At 34.5% G+C, this 20,336-nt stretch overlaps 1 protein-coding gene across 1 annotated transcript in view; it reads right to left on the bottom strand.

Moving 5' to 3' along the window:
* Positions 1 to 20,336, bottom strand: part of TBC1D12 (TBC1 domain family member 12) — a 129,849-nt gene that overhangs the window by 30,361 nt on the left and 79,152 nt on the right. Inside the window, exons 4-7 of the mRNA XM_051981685.1 lie at positions 15,400 to 15,482; positions 11,698 to 11,815; positions 11,228 to 11,334; positions 6,962 to 7,042 (exon numbers count right to left, since the gene is read on the bottom strand). Coding sequence (XP_051837645.1) covers positions 6,962 to 7,042; positions 11,228 to 11,334; positions 11,698 to 11,815; positions 15,400 to 15,482 — 389 coding nt within the window. The remainder of the gene's footprint in view (positions 1 to 6,961; positions 7,043 to 11,227; positions 11,335 to 11,697; positions 11,816 to 15,399; positions 15,483 to 20,336) is intronic.

Raw genomic sequence — 20,336 nt, 5'->3', positions numbered from 1 at the left:
GTCCCTATTTTTCCCAAGACAGAAGTACAGCGGCCTGTTCTGGCCAGTCAGGGAGCATCCTGCTCTAGTCCATCCTCCCAAAGAGGCTCACGGCCTTCCCAGGAGCAGGGATACGACAGATGCCACCATGTCTGCCGTTTTCCCTCTAGTGATCTGAAGCCCTAAGTCCAAATTCATTCTCAATCACTTCCCAGCTCTGTGAATTCTGTGTCCTCTGCTTGCCTCAATTTTCTCTCATCTGTAAAATGGGGAAAATGGCAAAATTGCCATGGTGACAAAATGATGTAAAGAGCTCTGCAAATGTTGAGATGCAACATAAATGCTGGCTACTATGTCATTATTATTATTACTATTATTACCTCAGATACCTGTCATTATGGCTTTGGAGGATAGAGCTACAAACAATTTGGGGAAGTTGTACAGGATAAGAATTCTTTCAACTTAAAAAGAGGAAAAGATATCCTCAGGACTGTCCAGAAGTAGAAAGCACTACCTAAGAGTCAAAGATGGCAGCTTACCATCTCCTCGAGTCCTCACATCAAGTTTAAAAAAGATCATCATTTACTAAAGATGCATATGGGGAGTTATTGTTCAGACCTAGGTTAGAAATTCTGTAATTCTCCATGACAAAGATATGGACACATCGCTTTCAAAAAGAACATTAGAATGATATGAAGAACAAAGGTTAGTTTAATCAACATTTATGCCTAGAATACATAAGATATGCCACAAGGCATGGAGAAGATAAGCTGGGCTAATCAGCCTTGAAATGGTGCAAAAGCCAAATTTCCTTTTATATCAGGGAGTAGATCTTTTTTTAGTCACACAAAAAAAGTTTAATTGCCCTCCTCCTCTAGAATTTCTTCTTTATCCAAATTTATGCCCTAGAAAAAATTGTTCCTAGGATCACACACTGCATACAGGAAATGCAGTTTGCAAATTCTGTTTTTTAAAAAATAGCAAAGCTGGTGATGTGATTGCCAAAAATCAATGTTAACAAGGCCACTTACTGGCTCTGGCCAATGTCATGTTCCCTTTTAGGGCTGTCCTCAGCAATGAAAAGGAATACTTTTTTTTCTAGATGGAAAAGTAAAAGCAGAGGGAGAAACATCGATGTTTGAAGAGTATATATATATATATTTATATATTTATATATATATAAACTAGCTTTATGTGGGAACAATTAACAGTGTTCTAGATTGTCTTTGAAAGATGGATTAAGACCTAGATGATAAGGAGATGAAGAGGAGAGGCCAAAAAAGAAAAAAGAAAAAGTGTTTCTTCTCAGTCAGCTTTGCTGAAATCATTATCCAGTTCTTGCTTTGGGCTCCACCCTTTTCTTCTTGAATATGATAGATTCTTATGTACAATTTTTCTCAATGATCTGAATAATAAATGTTATTGAAACAGTAAAAAGATTTTTCAAACCAGTGCCCTTCCCCACATTGATGAGATCACAGATCTGAATGACCAAAACTAAAACAAAACAATTTTGCTTATGGTAACCATAGAGAAAAGTAGCTTAGTAGAGGAAGCATAAGAGAAAGTCACTTGGTATTTAAAATTTGTGAGTTACCTCTCAGACCTGTGGAAGAGGGAGGAATTTATGACCAAAGAACAACTAGAGATCACTATTGACCACAACATAGAAAATTTTGATTATATCAAATTGAAAAGTTTTTGTACAAACACAACAAATGCAAACAAGATTAGAAGGGAAACAATAAACTGGGAAAACATTTTTACAATCAAAGGTTCTGATAAAGGCCTCATTTCCAAAATATATAGAGAATTGACCCTAATCTATATGAAATCAAACCATTCTCCAATTGATAAATGGTCAAAGGATATGAACAGACAATTCTCAGACGAAGAAATTGAAACTATTTATAGACATATGAAAATATGCTCCAAATCATTATTAATCAGAGAAATGCAAATTAAGACAACTCTGAGATACCACTACACACCTGTCAGATTGGCTAGAATGACAGGGAAAGATAATGGGGAATGTTGGAGGGGATGTGGGAAAACAGGGACACTGATACATTGTTGGTGGAAATGTGAACACATCCAGGCATTCTGGAGAGCAATTTGGAATTATGCTCAAAAAGTTATCAAGCGGTGCATACCCTTTGATCCAGCAGTGTTTCTATTGGGCTTATACCCCAAAGAGATACTAAAGAAAGGAAAGGGACCTGTATATGCCAAAATGTTTGTGGCAGGTCTGTTTGTAGTGGCTAGAAGCTGGAAAATGAAAGGATGCCCATCAATTGGAGAATGGCTGGGTAAATTGTGATATATGAACGTTATGGAATATTATTGTTCTGTAAGGAACGACCAGCAGGATGAATACAGAGAGGACTGGCGAGACTTACATGAACTGATGCTGAGTGAAATGAGCAGAACCAGGAGATCATTATATACCTCAACAACGATACTGTTTGAGGATGTATTCTGATGGAAGTGGACCTCTTTGATAAAAAGAGCCTTAATTGATCAAAGATGGACAGAAGCAGCTACACCCAGAGAAAGAACACAGGAAATGAATATAAACTGCTTGCATTTATGTTTTTCTTCCCGGGTTATTTATACCTTCTGAATTCAATTCTCCCTGTGCAACAAGAAAACTGTTTGGTTCTGCACACATATATTGTATCTAGGATATACTGCAACCCATTCAACATGTAAAGGACTCTTGCCATCTGGGGGAAGGGGAAGAGGGAGGGAGGGGAAAAATCGGAACAGAAGTGAATGCAAGGGATAATGCTGTAAAAAATTACCCTGGCATGCGTTCTATCAATAAAAAATTATTAAAAAAATTAAAAAAATAAAATAAAATAAAATAAAATTTGTGAGTTATATCTCACATAGATAATCTAAAGTTAATTTTACCTGTAATTATCACAATAGTTTCTGATAAATTTTTGTAAAAAACATAATAAGCTTCTTTTCTGATCAATCAACATCTATAGATCTCTCTTCTCTAAGATGAAAGGATGATAAGGCTGGAATCAAAAATATCAGAATATTCTTGATGATTACTGATACTGAAAGACTGGATTATCTACCCTAAATGCATCAATTCAATGTTTAAATTAGGCAAGATTTCAGTAATTCTCTTATGCTAGTATAATTATGGATTGCATAATTATAAGGATAAAATAAAGTGATAATACAGAGATAACTCCACTTGATTGGATCACATACAGAATACCAGGTAATATTTTAGCCCACTAACCAAACTGTATCTAAACAGAGTTCTACCTGAATAGGAAATGATATCCATGACCTATGAAAAAAAGTTACAGGCTATGGAGAACAAAAAATTCTTTTTTTTTAAAAAATATTTGAATGCATTTTAAATAAATTATTTATTTCCTATACATTTTAATAGTATTATTGTCTTCCATAGAATCAATGGAATTGTTTCTCTTTTCTCCATCTCATTCTCCTAAATCTATGACTATGACTATGACCTTCCCATTCATGTCCATAACTCTTTCAGTTGACCAGTTCAATTAAGCACTATCTTCCAATCTTAAATATTTTTACCTTCTTATCACTGCTCAATTCTTGCCAATCCTCAACCTTCGATTACTTCTGCCATCCATTCTCTGCTTTCACTCCTAAACTGCTGAACTTTGTTGGAGAATGTGACAAAATTGTATCTTTCCTCCAACTGGAAATTGATGCTATCTGATCTCATTTGGGCCCTTGTTAGTATAAGACTATTTGTTTTTAATTAATATAATGGTCTCCATATCCAGTTGTTTTAACCTCTCCCCTTAAGTCCTAGACTCTACCCTCCTTCCCTCTCCCAGAGCAGGTTAACTTTGTCTCCTATTTTACTGAGAAAATAAAGGCAATCTGGAGAACAGAAATTTTTTTTTCTTTTCATTTTTTTACAGTTAAAAAATTTTTTCTTTACAGCTTTTTATTTTCAAAACATATGCATGGATAATGTTTCAACACTGATCCTTGCAAAACCTTGTATTCAAAATTTTTCCCTCCCTTCCTTCCACCTTCTCCATTAGATGACAAGTAATCCAAATATATGTTAAACATGTTAAAAAACATCATATGTAATTTTCTTTTTTTTTAATTTAATTTTTATTTAATAATTACTTTATATTGACAGTCGTTTCTGTTCTGATTTTTTTTTTCCCTCCCTCCCTCCCTCCGCCCCCTCCCCTAGATGGCAAGCAGTCCTTTCATATGTAATTTTCTAAGTCAATATGCAGCCACTCGGGATCTTCAGGTAAGATTTGGTGACCATGGTTTTTATTTTAAGTGGCTAAGGTGCTGGCTTGCATTTGTAAAGAAAATTTCTTGATTAGGCAGATGCCCAAATCAATTAATATACAGATCCCTTATTATTACTATTGGAGTCTAGTCCCATATCAGATATTACAATGCCTTATGAAGACATCTTCTAAATGCAGTGTCTAAAATTCCAGGTGTGTAAGGAGCAAATCGTCAAACCTTTAAATAAGTCCCCTGTCCACATGGCCATTGTCCAGAACCCTTGACCCCACTTATGTGAATTTCTGGAGGGTCCCAGACCTAAGCCTTCTGGAACTGACTTATGCCAGCAGCATAATGGGAAATGAAAACAGAAAATTTAAAGATGATATAGATTAGACATAGATATACATAGATATCTTTGTATGTGTCTGAAAGTGAATCAAATGGAAGCTAGGGATTCAAGTAAAAGATAAAAACACGTGTCCCACTCCCACTCTTCAAGAAGCTAACATTTTAATGAGGCAGACAATATGTATATAAATATGTAAATAAATATATAAATATATACAGGTATAAGAAAAGTATTCCCAGTGGAAAAACACAAGCAGTCAAGTGGAATGGGAACAATCCCTTGTAGAAGGTAGGATTTGAACTGAATGAAGCCAGAAAAACCAGATGGTGGGGGTGAAGAGGGATGGGGAACAGCCACTACAAAGAAGTGGAATCAGGAGACAGAATGCTGTGTGAAGAACAGCAAGGAAGCCAGTATGGCTGGAGGGTAATGGAGGACAGTAAGAAAACTAGCAAGGATGGATATAGGTTTAAATGACAAATCAGTCAATAAGTATTTTTAGGGGCTTACTCTGGAGCAAGAACTCCGTAAAAACAGAGACACAAGAAAGGTAACAGAGACAGTACTTGGTAATGGAAAAAGAGGAAGAAACTAAGCTATAAAGGGTTCTGAACAACAAAGGACTTTATATATTTGGATCTGAGAATAATAAAGAGAATGACTGGAAATTATTGAATGTGGAAGAAAAGTATGTGAGTATGGTCTGACCTGCATTCTAGGAAGATCAATTTGATAGTCATGTAGAGGGATGGACTGGAATGAAGAAACCTGAAATAAGACCACCAACCGAAAGGCTATGAGAATAGTACAGACATGAAGGATGAAGAGTATCAGAGGACAGGCATGCAAAAGTCAAATCAACAGAATCTGACCACAAATTAGATGGGAAAGCAGTGAAGAAAAAACTGATGCATTCAAATTAATACGCTTCTATTTTCAAAAGCATCATAAAGCAAGAGAAGGAGTATCAACAAGGAGGAAAAGAGAAGATCAAATCTAAAATAAGTCTTATAAGAAAACAACTAAAATTAAAAAGGAACATTTAAAAGTACTTGCTTTTTCCCTCCAGATCAAAAAGGCTGAGTAACTAAGGAGTAGGAGAACATAAGTCAACAGGAAAGAACACAGATTTATTTCTTGACTCTTTGCTTCAATAATCCAAAATAAGTAAAATGGTCTTCAAAAGAGAAACAATAAAACAACTACAGGAAAAGGAAGATGAAGCTCAAGATGGGTGAGGAGATAAAAAAAAGAGAGCCCTAAATAACTCTATTTGCAAAAAAGGGGAAAGACTGTATGCTAAAAACCAAAGGTTGGAAAAAGTGACCAAAAAATTTGCAGTTGATTCCCAGCAAAATTCAAGAATAAACTATTAAAAAAAAAAAAGACAGATTGTGATTACTTAGAAAAGAAAGCAATTATCAAAAGTATCTAAGTCTAGATTCACAAAAAACAATTTATGCCAATGCAACCTCTTTTTTTTTTTTTAATGGAAATCTTAATAAAATGTTGATTTCTGAAATACTACATACATCACAGTGGATTTTAATTTCAGTGAAGTACCTCAAGATTAACCTTACAGAGAAGATGGGAAAAGATAACTGGATAATTTTAGCTGGATGATTCAATTAAGGACAGATACCTAGCTACTTAAATAACTTATCCTCGAGGGTGTTGAATAATGCATAATATTAAAAAGAGACATCAGATTGGAGCAAAGGTTAATTAATATTCAGAGCACAGAATTTACAAAGTCATGCTCTCATACTATCTTCATAAAATTACTCTACACACTGTTTATCGACTACACCCTGGGTTCATATAACATATAAACTAAAATGCTGTCTAGTATGCTAAATTCCCAAGTTCATTCTTCATGTTCTTGAGACTCTCAAGGTAGCATCTATTCAGACATTTGAACTGATATGGTAGATGCATTCCTGAGCAGGAGAAGAAAATAATCAAAGTAGCATTTTAAGATTTATCTCATATCTTTCTTTTGAGAAAGCAAAAAAGAACTAATCAACTAGAAGGCAGCAATATTGTAAATAATAAGTAGATAAGAAGCAGTAGAAGTCAAGTAGTAGAAGTAGTTGAAAATGAACAAGACGACATTCCAAACTTAGTGACTAACTAGAGATGCTTACAATAAGAGATGAGTTATCTTAAAGATGATTCCAAATTTCCAAGCATAGGAATCTCTTTCTGTTTCTATGTCTGAGAAACAAGGATATTAATGTCTTCCTTTCCTTACAGGGTTACAAAAGGATCAAATGAAAAGCACTATGCAAATATATTAATGCATTAATGATAACAGCAAGATGATATTTCTAAAAAAATCTAACATTGACAAGGACACACCTTCTACATCATTCTCTGTACTTGTTTCACTGAAGCTTTTCCATCGTTCCTTTGCTCGGGAAAGAAAAATTTCATAAAGTTCTGTAAAAGAAAAATACAGACAAGTTAAAAAAAAGTTTAAGACAAAATAATAAGAATGGAACATTTATATGCTAATATCTAATCATATAATCTTATAATCTGTAAGAGTAAAAGAGAAATCAAAACTTTCCTGGCCTAACAGTACTTGCTGAAGCCTTAGTTCCCATAATCCTCTGAACTACACATTCATTCAATCAGAATCTATTAAGTATTTAGTAATATGTAGAGAACATGAAATTCTGAATGTAACAATCACAAAATATTCCAAATGCAGAAAAAGTTGATGCATTCAAATTAAATATTCTCTAGTATGCTTCTATTTGCCCAAGATGCCCAAAAAATGGAACCCTATCACACATACTGCTGCTAAAAGAGCATTTATGAAGTAGAAAGGGACTACAGCTGACAAAGCATGCCTTCTATCTTGTGTTCAACCAATGGACATTATTTGCCTTCGGTAGATTACCAAAAATTCACTGAAGTTAGGTAGCACAATGGATAGAGAGATGGACCTGAAGTGAGCAATAACTGAATTTAAATACTGCTTTAGACATTAGATGTGTGATCTTAAACTAATTTTTTAACATTTCTCAGCCCTTTTTGTCATCTATAAAATGTGAATAATAATAGCATCTACCTGAAATGATTGTTTTGAGAATCAAATAAGATAGACACAAATTATTTATATATATAGATAGATAGATAGATAGATAGATAGATATCTGGCTATTAAAAGTGCTATTTAAATGTTAGCTGCTATTATTATTGTTTTGGTTTGTTAGCTAGTCCTTGACTATCTGAAAAGAAAGATTCCCTCAGATTACCACCAACCAACTAATTAATTGGCCAATGTGTTTATATTTTAAATTCTTTGAGGGAAGGGAACATGATTGTTTTTGTCTTTTTATTCCCAGGTCCTCAAACAGCACATAATAGGCACTTACTAAATGCTTCTTGATTAAGCATTTAACAAATGCTAGCCACTGTGCTAGATGATGAGAAATTGAGAAAGAAATACTCTTATATGTTTGGGAGGAACATAAGATTTGACAGAGGAGAGAATCAACATATATAGGAATAAGAATCCATATAAACTGATATCTGGTGGGACATAGAGGTACTAATAGCTGATAGAAGTGGCTTCATTTAGAAAATGGTACCTTCACTGAGTTGTGAAGAAAATGAGGGGTGCTAAGAGGCAGAGATAATAGGAAACACTAAGCACAAAGTGCTTGCAAAGACATCCTATGCAAAGACAAAAGGAGGAGACAAACACCAGATGGCCAGCTTATTTGGCTCATATAGTTTATTTGGGGGAATAATGAATAATAATTCCAGAAAGACTTGGAGCTAAGTCATGAAGGGTTTTAAGTGCCACAAGGAGTATTTTACATTTAATCATAAAGAAAAGAAGCTACTGTTGTTTGTTATCAAGAGAGATGTTTAAAAAAAAAAAAAAGACAGAGAGATGTGATGTATCTCATAAATCTTGAAGTGATAGATCCACACATCTTATCTACTATTTAATTTTCAGTAGAGGAGAGTGACAGAATAATATTTGCCCTTTAGAACAATCACTTTGGGAAGAGTTAGAAGACAGTATTGAAAAGAAAAAAACCTGAGACAAGAGCACTAAGGAGACTTTTAATAATCAAAGTGAAAGGTAACAAAAGTCTCAACTGGATTGATGGCCATTTGAGTTAAACTGAAAGAGAAAAGCTCAAAAGATACTGTGAAAATATAGTAGAATTGGCACAATGTGGCAGTTGACTAGATATATGCAATCAAAGATGACTGAGGTTATGAACCTGAGTGACTAGAAGGATGACAGTTACCTTGATAGAAACAGGAAATATTGCAAGAGGAAAGGATTTTGAAAAGGAAAGATAATAAATTCTGTTTTGAACACGATGAGATTTGAGATACCACTAGAGATCCAATTTGATAGGTGGTATAAGGGGACAGGAGCTCAAGAGAAAGATTAGGACCATGGGATTACAGATTTAGGACCTCATGAGATCATTTTATTTTTATTCATTTCTATTGTTACAGATGAAGAAAGTGAGATCTGGCGAGGTTGTGACATGTTTGGGGAGCATCAGAAGTAGATATCAGGCTAGTTGCAGGGAATCATCTCCAGAGAGAAGGTAATCCTACCTGGAGCATTAACGAAATTACCAGGAGACTGAAAGAGAGAAATGGCCCCAAGCCACTGAGATGATTCCCCAACTTGGGGCAAGGACATGAATAATGACCCAGTGGAACAGCCCAAGGAGGAAAAATCATGCTGGTGAGAAGAGAACCAACAAGAGAGTGTCATGAACATTCAGAGAAGAAGCTGACAGGGTCAAATATGCCAAGAAGGAAGAACACAGAGATCAAGTGATAAGGACAAAGTAGGAAGGCAGATGGCAAGTATTTTTTTCATGATGGGGGAAATCTGAGCATGTTCACAGGAAACAAGGAAAAGATCAAAGATGAGGTAGGCAATAAGATTATGAGGGCAATTTGCAGGAGGTGGGAAAAAAGGGGAGAGGATCTGATTATGATAAGAGGACCAGAGAATTCAGAAATTGGTGAAACTAGGAGAGAACAGGGGAATGATGTCTAGGTATTTTGATAGTAAAGGGGAGATTGTAAAGGGCTGAAACTTTGAATAGGTGCACTTGAATCAGACAACCAAGCACTTAAGGCTAATTACCTATTTGACAATGATTCTATTAGCATATGTTTGGAATTGTTCTTTCTCACAGATAATGCTGGCTCAATGTTTGGGGTTAAGAGAATTGTAGGTAAGAATTGGGGGGGGGGGGGGTGAGAGGCGAGAGATCTTCACTTTTGCGGCAGGACTAGGAGAAGAGAAGTGAGCCTCCCGGTGGTTTGTCTGTAGCATTTACTTCTCCCACTAAAGACCAAGGATTTTTACTTATACTGACTCCAGCTGTTCCTGAGGCCTCCAGGAAGCTAGACCAGACTTTACAGGAGATATCCACACAATGTACTCTATTTTCTCAGTAAAGGAGGAGTTGAGGTCCTCTGCTAAAGCATTGGGAAAGGTGGTAAAGGACACTTGAAAAAAGCAACGCTAAAATGGCCTTGGTGAGGAACAAAATGAAGAATCAGATAAAGGAGCAGATGAAGACTACAAAAGGGCTGCAGTGAGGCACCAAGTGAAATTAAGCAACAAGCTATCAGTGGACCCATCAGCACTATTAATGTAAATTCCTTGGACTCACATCACCAGTACATGAGTAAGAATGGAGGAAGCAGATCCAAAGATGGAGTTTAAGAAGGAATGAGGGACCTTCGGAGACAGGTGCAAAGATCTGAGAATAGAAGACAATGTAAGATTAAACTGGTTACTTACTGGGTTAGTACTGAGAAGGAAGGAGGGATAATCTGGGAGTCTCCTGAGAGAGGCAGTGGGATCTCACATTCCTTGTGTCTTTCAATCAATTGTGGGATGGTGAAAATGTCTCCTTTGGACTATCACTTGTCACCTACCAGTGCCCTCATCAGAGAGACCTTCCTTCACTGTGTGCACCAAAGGGTCTCATTACCAACCACCATCCTTGTGACAGCTACCTCTATAATCTTTTACACACTTGTTTTTCCTTCCACTAATTATCACTATCCTAATTCAAGTTACCTGAACTCTTAGAGCAGTTTCTTAACTACTGTCCTTGCCTCCAAAGCAACTATTCTCCCCTAATTTATGCTTCTTTTGCCTTAAAAAAAAAAAAAAACAAAAAAAACTTCCTATTCCTATTTCTTAAATATTCCTAAAAATGAGTTCCTATTGCAACTCATACCATTCCCACACCTAAAAACTTCTAATATACTCCTATTGCTTAGTAAACAGAACTCAGGCTCCCTGGTGTGGCCTTCGGTGGCCTGGGGGCAGGCCTCTCTCAGTGTTACTCATGCTATCCACCATGTTAGGAGTGGTGGCTCTCTCATGTAGAGGCCAGCCCCAACCTGCTGAAATTTTTTCCAATTCTACTTCTGACATTGCTTCTCTTGGAGTAGATGCTCTCACAATTGTGACTTTCTGAGGCAGAGGCTCCAATCTGCTTCATCTGTCTGTCTCCAGTAGCCAGGACGGTGTGCAGAGTAGAACAACTCTAACAGAACAAGTCCAACACTACACTTACATGGGTCTATGTGGGAACATGGAATACAAACCCGGAGTGATGTTAAGTTCGTTTCCCACAGCTAGACTCCACACTTTCCCACGAACACTAGGGGGCAGTCCTTGCCACCATAATTCTCGAACTCTTCTTGTACTACGCCTTGAAATAAAGAAAGGCAGAGAATGTTATATAATGGTGAAAATCATAGTTATGTCACGACTTACCTAGCCTAGCTTTGGGGAAGAATGCAATACATTCTCTTTAGCTTTCATATTATCAGAAGACAAAATCTACAAAAGTATAACACTGCAAAGGGAAGCAATGATCACACACACACACACACACACACACACACACACACACAGACACACACACACACTCACTCTTTTTTTGAGGAGAATTGTGTTCTATGACTATGGCTGGATTCAAACTACATAGCTATAGTCAAAAGACAGTGAGAAATAAAGAAAAACTGGAAAGAAGATGCATAAAATATATAATTTCAGGAAATTTTTCACTTACATTCCTTCCCAATTTGGTAGTATCTCATTGACCCATATCACCATTGCACTTGCTATATTCTCTTCTTGTTTAAATCGTTCTTTCATTATTTGCTTTCTTTTGTGTGCTTCTTTAATTTCTGTATTAAACAACAACAACAAAAAACTTGATCATTTTAAATAAGCTACCTTAAAACTCTCTAAGTTTACAATAAAAGTTACTTCCATGTCTATAAAGCTTCATTTGTTTAAAGTTTTGTGATTACAGGAATAAAAAGAAAAAAATTTAACTTTAACAATGCTTAGCATTTAATAAGAAAGAGTATAGCAAAGGATCTAAGATACCATCTTATCCAACTTTTTTGTTTTAAAAAGAACTGAAGCTCAGTGATATTAAGAGATTAAGTCCAAAGTCACAAAGTTCCTGATTCCTGATTTTTTTTAACTGTGTTATGTACTGTTCTCCTCTTTCCTGACCTTAAAAAAAAAAAATCAAGCCACCTATAAATTTATTTTTCAAAGGACCAAAAGCAACAGTAAGTTTAATAATAAAACTTCCTAATTCTTTATTACAGAAAAATGGCTGAGAGGAATGAAAGGGAAAAAAATGTAGGGGAAAATGTAGGCCACAAAAAAAAAAAATCTATTAAAAATGTAACTTCTCAAAAAAAAAAAATGTAACTTCTTTAAGAACCAATCTTCAGAACTTATCTTTTACCCCAATATACAACTTTGTACAAGAAGTACATGGGGTTCACTAAGTCAATGACCTAAAAACCATCATACAATTGAACTGGGTTTTTTTGTTGTTATTGTGCTGTTGTTTAAGATTTCTCTTTCCTTATATAAAATGTGTAAAAAAGTTCAAAATTCATAATGCAGTATATACTACACATATCATCAGAACAATTATTTTTTAAGTCTCCAGATACCCACTACTTTGTAAACACTAAAGATAAAAAGATAAAAACTCTACTAGATAAAAAGTGAGATTATTCTTTTTTTTTTAAAGCTTGTTTTATTTTATTTTTTGTTTTTTTTTTCTTTATTTTTTTTAAATAACTTTTTATTGATAGAACCTATGCCAGGGTAATTTTTTTACAGCATTATCCCTTGCATTCACTTCTGTTCCGATTTTTCCCCTCCCTCCCTCCACACCCTCTCCCAGATAGTAAGTAAGCAGTCCTTTACATGTTGAATAGATTACAGTATATCCTAGACACAATATATGTGTGCAGAACCGAACAGTTTTCTTGTTGCACAGGGAGAATTGAATTCAGAAGGAATAAATAACCCGGGAAGAAAAACAAAAATGCAAGCAGTTTATATTCATTTCCCAGTGTTCTTTCTTTGGGTGTAGCTGCTTCTGTCCATCTTTGATCAATTAAAGCTCTCTTTATCGAAGAGATCCACTTCCATCAAAATACATCCTCAAACATTATCGTTATTGAGGTATATAATGATCTCTTGGTTCTGCTCGTTTCAAAGTGAGATTATTCTAACAGTAAAGAGAAAGCAAAGAATACTAGACAACTAACCAGTCTTGAAGAAAGGGACCCTAACTTCAAAACTTGCCCTCGACACATTCCAGTAGGTATGACCCAGGCAATTTGCTTAAAATCACCGTGCTCCAGGCAAATCTCTGATATTCTGATTTATAAACTAGCTAATTATCTTCCATTGGTGGAAGGAATTTGCAATCCAGGATTTTCATACACAAATTAATCTCAGGTCTAAAAAAAAAATCAATTATAATGAATTATTGTATTCTCACTTTTTTCCATTCTTTAACTAAAACAAGAGTAAGGTTAGTTACTAGGATCTTCTACTCACTGATGACTACTTTAAATAGTATAAATTAAAAAGTAATTGAATTTAATGGTTGTCATTTAGCACCATAAATCTAGGAGTTTAATATTGGAAATATTGTAAATACTATATAATTTAAGCAATCAGGAGGAATTATTAGCTTCACACACTCTCAGCATTAATTTTTCTCCACAATTCCCACCAGCTTCACTGTTTCTGGCTTCCGTTGGCTCTGTCCACTGTACCTTCCTTTCCCAGGAAACTCATCATCAGAAAATCTCTTTATCCTGCAGGACTGACTCTGCCTGGTCTTTATATCTCATCAGTCCCTTCTGTCCAGGGAAAGCAGGGCTAAGAGCTCCAGAACCTCTATTTAAAGAGGGCTCAGAATTGATTTTTTCCCACCATTTCCCACTAGTTAAACTGTTCTGGACTTCTTTAGAATTCTACATCATCCCCATCATCAAGTACCTTCTTCATTTTCCCATTCTTTTCAACTTCCTTTCTCTAATAGATTATAAGCTACTTGAGGCCAGGACTGTATTTTTGTTTTTACATATATTTGTATCCTCAGCACTTAGCATAGAGAAGATACTTCATATTTACTGACTGAAAATCAATAACTATTTTAAGATAAAAAAAATTTGTATTTGGGTGGGGGAAACCCTACTTTCATAAATCTCACAAAAGTCACGAGTAGGTGTTACCATGATAATTAGTTTCTGCTCTTATTAATAAGCAACAGGAAAATCGAAAGGAACACTGAACTAGGAATCAGAAAATCAGTAATGTAATCCCAGTTGTTCCACTTATTAGTTGTGAGATCTTGTACAAGTCTTTAAACAATTTGAATTTAAGTTTTCATATTTGTAAAAATGGGAATAATAATAATAATAATAATAATGGCTCCTTTATCCCTTCACAGCATTGTTGTGAGAACAAAATATATTAGGAAGCAATCTGTAAATTGTAAAGATAATATGTAAATACAAAGTATTATGAAAATATCTTCTTTATTAGTACATTTATAATGTGTGTAACTTTGTGTGTGTGTAACTTTTTATGAACACTTGAATTTTATATGAATTGCAAAGGATAAATTAGGAAGGGATTAAGCTCTCAACTCAGAAATGCTGACTCCAAGAACAATTGCCAAATTTTAAATTTATGTGATCTGTCACTTAAAAAACAAGTAGTATACTGCATTAACATTTACTAAATAATACCGCTGTATAAGAAATAATATTATTCCTATTATTAATTTGACACCAGAAAAAGAGGTGACAATAAAAAGTGATAGCTTCTACAACTGGGATTCTGGAGAAAAGAAAATATTTTTCTGAAAGTCTCAAAAATGGTAAAACAATTTTAGTTCAACTCATTTCCAAAGTCAATCCCATTCCCACTTAGGAAGTTCTTTCTAAGACATTCAATATTTAAAAGCAATTCATTTTCAAAATATCAAAAAGAAAACTATAATAATGAAAAATCATTAAGAAAACAAATGAAGATAGCAGTAATAACAATATTAGCTACTATTTATTTTAACAAAATAAACAAATATTTTTGTAGTAAGAGGAAGTTCATCTGTTTTTCAATTTTCCCTGATAAATCATTAGCATTCCTAAAAGTCAGATGTGATCACAGAAGGGTACTATGTCCTTCAAAGTTTTTAAAAGTTACCACAGCATTTCCTCAATTAAAGCTGAACTAAAGTTGATAAAACTATTTTAAGGTACCAGTAAAATAAATAAAAAGTATGTCTCCTGAGCTTACAGATAAAGAATCACTTTACATCAAAGAATTGTTCAAATTTTAGTATATTTTTAGTGGTTATCTTATCCTTTTCTTTCATTGATTTAAACAAATCAATGATTCAATCTTACTATCAATTTATATTCTGATAATTTTGTACCTCGTTTTTTAGCTTCAGCCACCATTTCATCATATTCTTGTCTATGACGTAAAGCTTCTTCAATTGATTTGGCAGGAAGATTTCTGAAAAATAAAATGCTAGAGTAAGTCAATTATTATTTTTGTTTGTTTTTTTGCTGAGGCAACTGGGGTTAAGTGACTTGCCCAGGGTCATATAGCTAGGAAGTATTAAGTATCTGAGACCAGATTTGAACTCAGGTAGTCCTGACTTCAGGGTTGGTACTCTATCCACTGCACCACCTAACTGCCCCAAGGTCAATTATTTTTAAAAGACTGACCTTTGATCTGTTAATCTTTCCTTTTTTAAAACAAGAATAATGCAAAGGCTAATTACATATTTCATATATTTCTTATCTTAATCACAATTCATTCTGATTCAAAACCTGATCATACTAAATTTCATTTGCATACATGTAGAGTAGATTTTGTTTTACTGACTCAATGAGGGGCAGCTGTTTTAGGAAAGAACAGTGAATCTTAAGTCCTTTCACTTAGTGATATTCATATTAACTGGAACAAATTAAAATAATTAAATTTATTCATATGCAATAATAAACCTTCAACTTTTTGCATCTTTAAAAAATTTTAATAGTATTATCTTATTGCTACCATCACTTATCTTACACAATTTCGAATTATAGGCACAAACTTTGATACCTATTCTTTAATTCATCATGAAACCATTCTTTTATCAAATGGGTTATTAAACATGTATTTGTTGAAAAGTCTATTTTTTCCAATTCTACTATTAATTTAAAACTCCTAGGTTCTTAATGAGGTTTAAATCAAGAAAGCTCAATTTAATCTCTAGTGCCTAAATTTCCTATGGCATATGGGATGTGGAATATAGCATGGTGCCAGGCCATAATACATTTAGAAATATCTATAATTCTGGAGCAATTCTTATTCTCAGCATTATCAACATATTTGTCAAAGATCCTCCTCAATGGATAGCACTGAAGATAAGACTTCTAAGACCAGAGGAAGTGAGAAATTCTCTAACATACACTTTTTAATATTTACATTTATAGGCTTGAGAAGAAGCTTTGATTTTACAAACTTATCTGACCTTCTGACAATGGTTTTCTGAGCTCTGAATGAGTTTTAGCTATCAAAATTATTTTCCCCCCAATTTTCAGTCATCTTTTTATATACTTTCTATTATCTGGCCCCTTGATAAGTAGTTCATCACAGCAAAGATAAGCAACTATTTTCTCACTCATCATCTTATTCTTTCAATGTTAACAAGTTTATAATGCAGTATAAAGGAATCAATAATATTCCCCTCTCTTTCCCCAGCCTCCAGATCCCTCTCATGGTCTTTGCTTGTTTTTGCCCTGCTCTCCCCCGCCCTCCACAATAGTATTTTATTTTTCCAAATATAAGATAATTTTCAAAATTCATTTTTGTAAAACTCTAGGTTTCAAACTTTTCCCCACTCTCCTTCTCTCACCTTTCCCTTCTCCGAGACTTTTTACTTGTTTCTTGAGAATTAGGCTTTTACATCAGTAATTTGTCAGTAGTTGGTAGTGTTTTTTGTTTTTAACCAAATATTTTAGTATGCCTGACCCTCTGCAGACTTGAATGATTCTTAAAATACCTGACTTTCCTACACCAACAGCTGTGACAACATCTCTTAAATTGTGTTTTTAAGAGTGACAATTTTTATATTTATCTTTAGAAAAAATAGCTATTCTTAAAAGACACAGAATTAAAACCAACAAAATAAAGCACTAAAAATTTGACACAAAATTCAGTATTTAACCAGAGTATTAAACATAGAATAAGGGCTTGTTTTTGCTTTAACTGGCCAAAATAAGCTATTCTAAGCATCTCATGTCAGTATAAACAAATATATATGACTATTACTGTCACAAACTGAAACCATATCAAAGTTACTGATTATTGCAGATTCACACATCATTATTCTCAAGTCACAGACTTACCCTTTTTTTTTATTTCATAGCTTTTTATTTACAAGTATATGCATAGGAAATTTTACAACATTAACAATTGCCAAACCTTTTATTCCAATTTTTCCCCTCCTTCCCCCCACCCCTTCCCCTGGATGGCAGGATGACCAGTAGATGTTAAATATATTAAAGTATAAATTAGATACACAATAAGTATACATGACCAAACTGTTATTTTGCTGTACAAAAAGAATTGGACTTTGAAATAGTATACTATTAGCTAGCCTGTGAAGGAAATCTAAAATGCAGCCGGACAAAAATAGAGGGATTGGAAATTCTATGTAATAGTTCATAGTCATCTCCCAGAGTGCTTTCGCTAGGTGTAGCCGGTTCAATTCATTACTGCTCTATTGGAACTGATTTGGTTCATCTCATTGCTGGAGATGGCCACGTCCATCAGAATTGATCATCATATAGTATTGTTGTTGAAGGATATAATGATCTCCTGGCCCTGCTCGTTTCACTCAGCATCAGTATGTATAAGCCTCTCCAGTCCTTTCTGAAATCATCCTGTTGGTCATTTCTTACCGAACAATAATATTCCATAACATTCACATACCACAATTTATTCAGCCATTCTCGAATTGATGGGCATCCACTCAGTTTCCAGTTTCTGGCCACTACAAACAGGGCTGCCACAAACATTCTTACACATACAGGTCCCTTTCCTTTAAGATTTCTTTAGGGTATAAGCCCAGTAGGAACACTGCTGGATCAAAGGGTACACACAGTTTGATAACTTTTTGAGCATAGTTCCAAATTGCTCTCCAGAATGGTTGGATGTATTCACAATTTCACCAACAATGCATCAGTGTCCCAGTTTTCTCACATCCCCTCCAACATTCATCATTATTTTTCCTGTCATCTTAGCCAATCTGACAGGTGTGTAGTGGTATCTCAGAGTTGTCTTAATTTGCATTTCTCTGATTAATAATGACTTGGAGCACCTTTTCATATGACTAGAAATAGTTTCAATTTCTTTGTCTGAGAATTGTCTGTTCATATCCTTTGACCATTTATCAATTGGAGAATGGCTTGATTTCTTATAAATTAAAGTCAATTCTCCATATATTTTGGAAATGAGGCCTTTATCAGAACCTTTGACTGTAAAAATATTTTCCCAGTTTATGCTTCCCTTCTAATCTTGTCTGCATTAGTTTTGTTTGTACAAAAACTTTTCAGTTTGATATAATCAAAATTTTCTATTTTGTGATCAATAATGATCTCTAGTTCTTTGGTCATAAATTCCTTCCTCTTCCACAAGTCTGAGAGGTAAAGTATCCTGTGTTCCTCTAATTTATTTATAATCTCATTCTTTATGCCTAGATCATGAACCCATTTTGACCTTATCTTGGTGTGCGGTGTTAAGTGTGGGTCGATGCCTAGTTTTGCCATATTAGTTTCCAATTTTCCCAGCAACAGACTTACCTTCTGTGAGCCAAAGCTTCTTATCTATAAAATAGGGTAGCAACATTCATACTAATATATTTCACAGGATTATCATGAAAATCCAATAAAACAATACACATAAATCCCTTTTAATTACAAAGGTCTACATAACTATAAATTATGAGCATTACTGTTATTGCACTTCAAAGGAGTGGTAAAGAAGCTTTTAGTTGATTTTTATCAGGTTCTTTTAAAGTGAATCACAAAACAAAATCACATCAAATATGTTAGAGCTTAGAGAAATCTTAAGTTATCATCTGCTTCAATCACTCATTTTATAAAAAAACTGAGATCCAGGTGGAATAAATAGTTAGCAAACCTCTCTTAAATTTACCTGTGGTTTTGAATTTTCTACAGATTATCCTGACTACAATATCATTTGTGTTTTGTGCAGCATGCAATTTTTCTAATACATATAGTAGAATATCTAAAAGATTTGCTCGAAAAGGCCACTAATGTTTTATATAGTTGGCAACAGAAAAAATTAGCAATGCCCAATGTTACGCTCTCACTGCACAACTTCATATTATAATCTACTCAGGAAAACTAGAAAATCTGACACTTCCATGGCAAAAGCAATACATTCAAAAGTATCTTGTGTTGGCATGCAAAAAAAAAAAAAAATCATGAAAAATATACCAACAAAAAGGCCTTCCCTACCCCTTCCCCATCTTGACCCATTCCATTTCTTTTGGGAAAAAAAAAAAAACTCTACTGGGCATAATGTCATATTTGACCAGTCTACAACAAAATCTGGAACTGCCTGCTAGACATCCCTCCTTACTATTTTAGTATGACTGATCCTCTTTTACTGGGGACTAGAATGATTCTTAAAATACCTGACTTCCCTACAAAATATTGCCAGCTGTGGCAATATCTCTTTAAGTGTGTTTTTAAGAGTGACAATTTCAAGACAAGCCAGAAAATAGTTTTATTATCCATATCTAACACTAATAACCAAGACACCCAGGTAGAAAAATATGCTCCCTGGGTTCTAAGAGAAACTACTCATCCATGTATTTCCTAAGGTCCTAAGATTGCCTTACCTTATACACCTTTTGACCAACTGACTCCTAAACCTGTTTTGTTCAGTGTCCTTCTAGCCCTGACCACCCTTTCCCATCTCTCTATGGAAAAGTTGACTAGGTTATGCCTTGATGTTTAGCTTATTAAATATTAAATGCATACATTAATTAGAATCTTGCCCAATTAAGCCTACAATACCTCTTCAACATATTTTAGAGTGGTAAAAAGAGAATGGAAAATACAAAGCATGGAAAGCTAAAATTTCATAGTCAGCCACAGGGATCTAAGAAGAAAGTGACAAGTAAGATCTATTCTTAAAGCTGTGGGGAGAAATATGAATAGGAGATCAATTAGAAATCTATAGTGATCCTAAGAGGTGATGAGGGCCTACCTATGAGTCCAGACAAAAACAGCAATTTTTGTCTGATTGAATATGGAAAGTAAAGGAAAATTTAGAGCTGAGAATAAT

The sequence above is a fragment of the Antechinus flavipes genome, chromosome 2 (assembly GCF_016432865.1).
Source record: "Antechinus flavipes isolate AdamAnt ecotype Samford, QLD, Australia chromosome 2, AdamAnt_v2, whole genome shotgun sequence".
Taxonomy (NCBI): Eukaryota; Metazoa; Chordata; class Mammalia; order Dasyuromorphia; family Dasyuridae; genus Antechinus; species Antechinus flavipes.
The sequence above is the reverse complement of the archived record's forward strand: the minus strand, read 5'-3'. Positions and strand labels throughout refer to the sequence as shown.